This window comes from Nannospalax galili, unplaced genomic scaffold (assembly GCF_000622305.1).
Source record: "Nannospalax galili isolate Female #2095 unplaced genomic scaffold, S.galili_v1.0 scaffold155, whole genome shotgun sequence".
Classification (NCBI taxonomy): Eukaryota; Metazoa; Chordata; class Mammalia; order Rodentia; family Spalacidae; genus Nannospalax; species Nannospalax galili.
The window spans coordinates 1,310,896-1,319,845 of NW_008339923.1; the positions used below are offsets into that span (position 1 = coordinate 1,310,896).

General features: G+C 42.1%; 1 protein-coding gene across 3 annotated transcripts in view; it reads right to left on the minus strand.

The window, feature by feature from the left end:
- Window positions 1-8,950, minus strand: part of Myom1 (myomesin 1) — a 163,970-nt gene that overhangs the window by 103,526 nt on the left and 51,494 nt on the right. For all 3 annotated transcript variants that reach the window (XM_008834616.1, XM_029564280.1, XM_017798566.1), the window contains exons 6-8: window positions 4,946-5,038; window positions 3,094-3,182; window positions 2,919-2,984 (exon numbers count right to left, since the gene is read on the minus strand). In XM_008834616.1, the coding sequence (XP_008832838.1) occupies window positions 2,919-2,984; window positions 3,094-3,182; window positions 4,946-5,038 (248 nt within the window). The remainder of the gene's footprint in view (window positions 1-2,918; window positions 2,985-3,093; window positions 3,183-4,945; window positions 5,039-8,950) is intronic.

Here is an 8,950-nt window from a genome sequence, read left to right on the forward strand (position 1 = left end):
GCTTCATTTTCTTTTATGATCTGAATAAACATATGAGAAATATCAATGGGAAAATATTGAAAAGTTTAAAATACTGTAAGTTTAAAAAGATTATTCTTAGGAATATTTATAGATTGAGCAAATGTCTTCATTAATTCTACTGGTTAGGAAAGAAACTGCTATGGATAGACAGGTTACTGTGTGCCAGGCACTTTGCATTTGACATTTAACACATCATCTACTCCTCGCAACAACTATGTAACACAGACATTAGGCTTTCTCCTTCAGATGGGGATGTGGGAGCTCTCGAAGGCAGTAGACAGCTATGAGTTCACAAGAACCATGAGTTCACAAGAAGCCCATAATTCACCAAATCTAAAACTAGGGTCCTTTTCCATTATATTTTGTCTCTTTTCCTAAGGCCTTGAAATACTATCGTGAAAATAAAGGCTATCTCTTATTGAGTTCAATTTTGCCAGGTATTCTAAAGTATTTGATAGCTTTAAATTCAGTTAAGCCCATAATAACTCTATCAGGTAAGTATCATTATGATTTCTACAGAAGAAACTGTTATGTGGGGGTTGGAGGGTAGGGCTAAATGGCTGCCCACATTCGCCCACTGAGCCAGATTCACAGGTTGTTTCCAGTACTTTGGCTGTTAGCCAGTACATTGCACTGTCTTGAACTTGTGTGTTCTCAGGCAACTGCTAATCAACAGTGAAATAACTTCTCTTTGAAGAATGCCTCTGATCTGCCTAATTTGTATGTGATGATATTCCACCGAAACCTGAGAGATATTCGACTTGATGAGATCTACACAGCACTGAGAAGCGAGGCTGGTTCCAAAGCTGCCTTGGGGAGCAGAGGAGAGTTATAAGGAGGTTCTGTATTGACCCAGAGGTCCCAACCTAACTGGATATGCACGTAGGCTCTACTTCTAGAGTCTCTCCACATCTGGGATTGAGCTGGATCATTAGAGATGACTTTGGGGTTCATCAGAAGCCAGTTTTAACAACCAGAAGATAAAGCGTTCCCCTGTCACTTCTATAACCTTTTGTCACGTGTCACATGTGCTTTCTGTCTGAGGAAAAATGATAGTGTTTAGGAAACCTCTGGGCCAAATCCAAACTGCTTCCTACTTAGTATCATTATGAATACATTTGATAGTTGAAGAAATAAAAAGGTAAAGAATATTTTGTGGTATGTGAAAAGTCATAGGAAATTCCAACTTTTGCATCCATAATTCTGGTTTTACTGGAACCCAGCCACCCACATTCATTTGCCTAGGGCTTACAGCTGCTTTTGTGCTGCGGGGGGAGATAAGAACTTGTGACAGACCATATGGCCCCAAAGCCAATAGCTACAGTCTGGTCCATCACAGAGAATGTTTGCTGAACCCTGTTTAAAATATGGTTTAGAATTGGATAGACAAGGTTGCAAGTCCCTAGTCTATAGTGTGTGTGGTGTTGTTCCACTATTTAAACTCTCTAAATGTTTTCCTCATCTACGTGATACAAATAAAAATGTGCCTACTTTATAAGCTTTCAAGGACCTTTAAATGAACTGATGTGAATAAAAATACCTTAGTACAGTATTTAGAACAACAATAAAAGTTAACCAGTAACTCCAAACCAAGAACAAAAAGCATTATCTATGAAGTTTACAAGCATATTCTAAGAGCCTAACAATTACCTAGCATATAACAGATGCTCAATGAACATTAGTTGGGTGTATATAAGCCCTTTCACTTCTGTTAGGAACAGGTACACTAGAGTTAGGAGCCAATCAGAAAAGGCTCCGGAAAGATGGGCAGTGAGAAAAACAGAGTTAAGCTGGGCTTTCAGAATCTGGCTTGACGAGAAGGAAAAAGGAAAGATGTGGTAACAGGGATGAGCAGGATAAAGTCAGATATTGGTGTCATTCTTGGCTTCAGTTGTCAACTTGACACATCTGGGATGAGGGAACCTCAACTGTGGAGTTTCCTCTATGAAACTGGCCTGTTCTCATGTCTGTGAGGCATTTTCTTGATTGTTGAGTGATATGGGAGGACCCAGCCTACTGTGGGTGATGCCACCCCTGGGCAGCTGGTTGTGGGTTGTACAAAAAATCAGGTTGAGCACAGGCTGGAAGAGCAAGTCAGTAAGCAGCATTCCTCCACGGACTCTGCTTAAGCTCCTGCCTCCAGGTACCTGCCCTGAGTTCTTGCCTTGGTTTCCCTCAAGGATGAACTATGATTGGGACATGTTAACCAAATAAACTGTCTTCCTCAAGTTGGTTTTGGTCAGAGTGCTTTATTACAGCAGTAGAAAAGCAAATTAAGATAATTAGGAAATGATAAATCAGCCTAGTCTTGGGGACATTGGGAGCTACATCATGGTTTCAGAATTCCCAATGATTTAATATAAATGAAGTGATGAGGAAAGATCACTTCCATCCACTATTCCTTCCATGGGATCAATATCAGTGATTATAACTTAGAACACTGACATTAGGAGTCATCCTATGAAATCAAGGAGGACGTCATCTACAGAGGACCAACCCATGAGAAAGTATCGTCATCAGCATCTTCCAAACCACCATTCGTTGTTCAGTGTGTAGAAAACAGGCTTGGGCTTGACTGCCTTTTCAGTATGACTCTTTTAAGCATAAGATTTACAAGCATGAACAGGTTACTTTTAAAATGTAAAGAACAGAGCAATTAGACCCAGAAAAAGAAGATTAATCAAAGCATATGAAAACAACAGCCATTGCTAGGTAGTAGGTAGTAGCATATACTATAATACGTCTTGGGTATTATGTATTTATTTAGTGTTTTAAAGATCATGTTATATTGCTTCCCTAAACTTAAGGATTGATTCAGAACATCCTTTGGAATTTCAACATTATTATGCTGCACTTTATGAAAAGATGCCATTTGGCAAATGTAGTATTGAACTTACAGCTGAGGGGCATGGTAGATGATCCAGCATGGAAGAAACGAGAATCATCAAACTCTCCCTTATATCCTAGAGAAGAAAAAGAAACGCGTGTGAGCTACTTTGTGACTGATTTTTTTTTTAGCATGAGAAGAAATTGTTAAAAATATACTTTGAATAAAGCAAATGGCAAACCTACTCTTTACCACAACTGAAGCATATGCCGAAACCTCTCCTTTAACATTCATTGCTGAGGCCCGGTACTGAGCGGTATCTTCAAAGTCACATCTGTAAAGGCACATGGAAATGCATGACTGTGTGATGATAGTTCTTGTAATCACTGGTTGTTTTATCAAGAAATTCTTTACTAACACAGCAAACAGAAAATCAGTGGCTGATACGTGGTTCTTTGGGACTCATAGTGACAGGACTATCTGAGTTAGTACCTGTTGGACATTACACAGTCCAAGTTACCCAGTAAGCTTCCCACTCAGGTAAAAAGAAAACACCTATCATCCACTGTGACTTCAACCTTGGTTCATTTCAAATGTCAAAACCAAAAAAGTCAGCCAAGTTCTAAAGTTACAAAATTATACAGTGAATAGTGTATGTAAGTTGCTTTGAAGGTGAAAATGCGCAGCCAGGCATGCAACTTTGTAGCACTGAGAGTGGGGGTTTGTTGCTGTCCCCGTCTAGGAGGTGGGTTTTGGTCTGGGGGCATCAGGATAACAGGTAGGAGAAAGAAGCAGCCTCTCGCCACAGCTTCCAGCAGCCTCTCTGAGCCAAGCTGGCCTTAGAGACTAGTCTGCATTCCAGTTTTGAAACAAAAGCAACTCATCCGTACTTCAATTTTACTAGTGTTCAGGCTCTGCCTGGACTCTCTGCTCATAGTATAACCCCAAATGTGCTATTCAGGTGTTCCTTTGAGTTATAAGACAGAAATAGGAATGTCTTATAAAGATGGAATTAGGAAGAGAATGCGCTCACAGAGACGATCAGGCTGAGATTCAAGGCTAGTTATTTTATGTCTAATCACACCAGTTCCTGAGTTCGTCCTTGTTGCTCTGTGTTCAGTTTCATTTGTGATAAACTGATTTCTTGCTGAAATTAAAGATATTAAACTGTAGACAGGTAAATATAATTGCCTTTCTCAGAGTTACTCAATTTTGAAAGCAACCACAAGGTTCACTGTCGCTTCAGCTGAAGCAATGTGACTTCAGATCAGAGCTTGGTGCATGCCCCAGACTCCAGGGTTCTGTTTGAAGCCCAGTACCTCTTGGGCCTGCTATTCTACCTGGAGAGAGAGCTATAAATCTTTTGAGGCTGGGGTGACGCCAGTTTCCCTTCTACATCTCAGCACAATGGGAGTCTATTGAACAGAAAATGGTGGGAGCTTGTTGGCTGTTTTCATCCACATAACCAGGTTTGAATTTCAAAACTATCTTGGGAAACACAAAAAGATATTAGGGCTTGGAAATTCTGGTATGGGTTTCATTTTCTAATTTTGCCTGATCCCAAAACATCCCAATATCTATCCCTGCCTCATATGTACAGGTTGACCAGGCACATAGGTTTCAGTAGTCCTGGTTAGCTATAGGAAAGAGCATTATCCCCCAGTGTATTCTGCTTTCAGTGACGTCCACCCCAGTCTCCATATCCTGTGCATAAAAAGTAAAAGAACATGATGGCTGATTTTGAACTCTATAATGATACCTACAGAGAAACGACTTAAGCAACTTTATTTTCTTACTAATTTCTATGAAAAATACACATGTATATAGAAGGATAAATTAAAAGGTACATATTAATTTGTATATCATCTTTGACTAAATTCAAATGTAAGATCACTTTCAGTGCTACTGTGGGTGTGGTAGGGATTAGTCAGGCATGTTATCTTGTGGGTTTGCACCAAGAGAAGAAATGTGTACGAATAGCTTTGTGTGATTGACCTGCACTGGGAGGAGAAGGAAGGGAGAGCATCTGTGGAGTGATGGGGTGCTTCCCTGAGTGACACACGTAAGTAACACACACAAGCACTGATGTTCTCTTACTCGGTAATCTCCAGAGTGTGCATTCCATATCGACTTTCAATGATGTACTTTCCAGGGTTTGCATGGACATTTATTGGCACCTGGTTTTTATACCTGTGATTGAGAATAGAAATAAAACAAACAGACTGAAGTAATTATGAACTTCGTGATCACACGTGTGCACACACACACACACAAAAATTTTTGTTTTTGTAGGTACACCTGTAAATGAAGTTCAAAAATTCCATCTATTGAATAAATGCAAATTACAAGAGCTTAAATTCACTAGCACTACAATAAAATTTGCTAAAGTGCCTCTCCTCTTCCATAAAATTTACATGAAAAATGTGACCCATTCGCAGTATGGTACATCTCATATATACAATGTTAATGAAAATCTCCAGCTATGGAATGGTATGTAGGCTAGTGATTGCTTCTATATAAATTAGAAAAACAATGCTGCTGAAAATTAGGATAGTGGTTTCCTGAAGTGGGATACAAGGCATGAAGGAGGTGTCTTCGGTACCAATGATACTTTGTTTCTTGACGTGGATGCTGGTTACATGGGTACATACAGTTGAACAAAGATTCACCAAAACTCTGCCTTCATATGTAATATACACATCTTTGTACGCACATTGTACTTCAGTAAAAAGTATAATAAAAATTGACTGTTACTGACAGCAGAGTGGAAGGCTTTGTATTTGAGGGGGGGGTCATTGTTGGCTATCTATGTAGGATGAAAGCAAAATATTCTTCCCACTAACATTCAGGCACGTTACTTTTAAGAACAATGTCATTGTGTTGAAAGGTCATTATGCTAAAGCAACTATTCTCTGTCATAAACATGGTTCTTGCTTTCGAAGAACTTATAAACCGTGAATGGAAACTTCCAACTGTGACATTCGTGCACGCACCTCACTGCCCTCAGAAGGCAGGCCACAGAAAGGGGCTTTTTCCTGAGATACTGACTTCCATTTGAGATCCTTCCCAAGCCCACATGCTCTCAAAAGCCAGTGCTGTACTGTCACATGAGGCTTATCTATTTAAAGCATTCTTGTGCCTTTCAGGCACCCTTCTGTGTGTATAAGCAACACTAATGAAACTAATAAGCATAAATGGCTGAGGAGTCACTGTTCTCGGCATACACAATATCAGGAAGTTCAGCCCTCATGGTGACCTTATGAGATGACACTTTATCTGACCTCACATCCCAATGAAGAAATCAGAGCATGGAGAGATTCAGAAACTTGCCCTGGTCACAGAGCAGGAACAGCAGAGCTAGGATTTGAACCAAAGCTCTCTTTCTGGCTCATGTGATGATTCCATTTTCCAATTGTTCTCTACTCTAGGTAATTACATTTTATTAGTTCCTTCATCCTAACTTGACCTGCCCCCAACAGGCGCTCTCTCTCTCTCCATGTCATTGCTGCAGTCTGGATGTAGCTTGTCCTCCAAAGATTCATGTATTGGAAGGTTGGACCCCAATGTGGTAGCATTATGAGGTAGCAGAAGCTTTATCTGTAGGGCCTAGTGAAAGTAATTTGATCATTGGGGGCCTTTTGGGACTTTAATTCCAAGATAATGAGCAAGCCCGCTGTGGTTTCCATGGTAATGTACGATTTTCTCCTCTTGCACACACGCCTACCACAATACCATTTGCCATGATATGGCTGAGGGCTACTCTCATCAGAGCTGGCATCATGCTGTGGGACTTTCAGCCTCCAAAACTAAGAGCTAAATCTGCCTTTTTGTCCATCACAAAGCCTTAGGTATTTTGATACAGAAGTGGAAAGCTAATACAGTTTCTAAGATGCGTTGTCCATTTTCTACATACCTTTTTATTCATGGGTATGTGTGTGTGGCTTAAATGTGTTCACATGTGTGTGGGTGTATGTGTACATGCATGTGGAGACCGGAGGCTGAAATTCGTAATCTTCCTTGTTTGTTCGTCAACCATAGTCCTTAAGGCAGAGTCTCTGAATCAAACCCAGAGCAGGCCAATATGGCCAATCCAGCTAGCAAGCCTGCTCTGGGGATCCCATATCTCTGACTTCAGAGGCTGGAATTACAGGTGAGCCACCATACCCACCTGACATTTACATGGGTTCTGGGGATCTGAACCCTGGTCCCCCTGCTTTCACCCTACCTGCTACACAGGGAATTTATTTATTTATTTATTTATTTATTTATTTATTTATTTATTTATATTTTTTAATTTTTTTGGGGACAGGGTCTCCCTGTATCCCCACCTGGCCTGGAGCTTACTATGTAGAACAGACTAACCTTGATCTCACAGAGATCCCCCTGCCTCTGACCGCGAGTGCTAGGATTAAAGGCTTGGGCCAACACACTGACCTGCTGCACATTTTTTAATGCATCATTTTGCTTATCCACCTGGCAAAGTCGCAACTCAGCCATCAAGATTCAGATCAAATTCCATGCCTTTCACAAACCCTCCTTAAAAGTCTCACAAAATAGGGGCTTGAGAGATGGCTCAGTGGTTAAGAGCACTGGTTGCTCTTTCAGAGGGCCCAGGTTCAATTCCCAACACCCACATGGAGGCTAACAACCTCCAGTTCCAGGGAAATCCCATATCCTCTTCTGACGTCCATGGGCATTGCACGACATGGGTGCACTTACATACGTGCAGGCAACATATTCAAGCACATTGAAAAAAAAAGTCTCACAAAACATAAACTGTTCAAACAGGGAAGGAGAAAACCAATTTCCAGAAGTTATCCCCTGACCTCCACACATATGCTGTGGCTTACAAACATTCACACACAATAAATAAATGTAATTTAAAATTTGTGGTTGAGCCTGTGTCCTGGTTCCAGCACCTTCCCTGGGTAAGTCCAGCATGGTCCAAGCGCACCTTGACTCCCCCAGCCTCTTTCACCCTCCCAACTCCCCCCGGCCGAGTCTCTCCTCCTAGGCTGGGTACAGGCCCATTTCTTGTCTTGGCATGCCTGACAGCTGGGCCAACCTCTCGGCCCAGAGCCACCACTGCTTCCTAATCCTCTACATCCGGACTAACCCAGTTCCTCCCTACCATCCCCAGGAGCCCTCTGGACCTGGTCCTTCCCTCACCTCCCTTTACTTCCATGGGCTGCACAGCCTCTGGGCAGCCTGGTGCCAGCATCTTCCCTGGTCCCCAGGAGACCTCTGGACCAGGTCCCAACCTCATATCACTTTGCTTCCTGGGCTACGCAGTCTCCAGTGTCCTGGTACCAGCACCTTCCCTGGGTTAGTCCAGCACACCCAGCACACCTTGACTCCCCCAGGCTCTTTCACCCTCCCAGCTCCCCCACCGAGTCTCTCCTCCTAGGCTAGGTACAGGCCCATTTCTTGTCTTGGCACCTCAGACACCAGGGCCAACCTCTCAGCCCAGAGCCGCCACTGATTCTGATCCTTTACATAGGGACCAACCCATTTCCTCCCTGTGGCCCCCAGGAAACCTGTAGGCCTGGTCCCGCCCTAACCTCCCTTTACTTCCCTGGGTGGCACAGCCACCAGCTTCCTGAGACCAGCATCTATTCTTGGCACTTCTCCCAGGCCAGCCCAGGCCCCAAATTCTTGAGGACAGCATCTTTCCTGGAGGGACCCATACCTTAGGAGAAAGCCTGATATCATCTGAGCCTCATCTCACTTGGGCCTCTGTGGGAACTCCTAAAGACAAAAGCAATTAGGCCACTCCAATATAAAATCAAGAGAGAGAACCTGAAGCCTAGGGCAACCAGCTTTTCATGCCCAACAAGTAAACCACAAAGGCACATAAAGTTTACAAAAAGATCAGAGATCAACAAAACCCAAATCCAACAGACAAGAAGAAATAACAAAAATCAGGGCAGAAATTAATGAAATTGAAACAGAGAAAACTAATAATATGAAAAACCAAAATAATATATCCCCACCAAGTACTAATAGTTCTCTACAGGAGTACAATGAGAACTCCCTAGAGATAACACAGGATATGGAATTCAAAAGAACAACTATAAACAAAATGAAAGATTTCAGTAAATT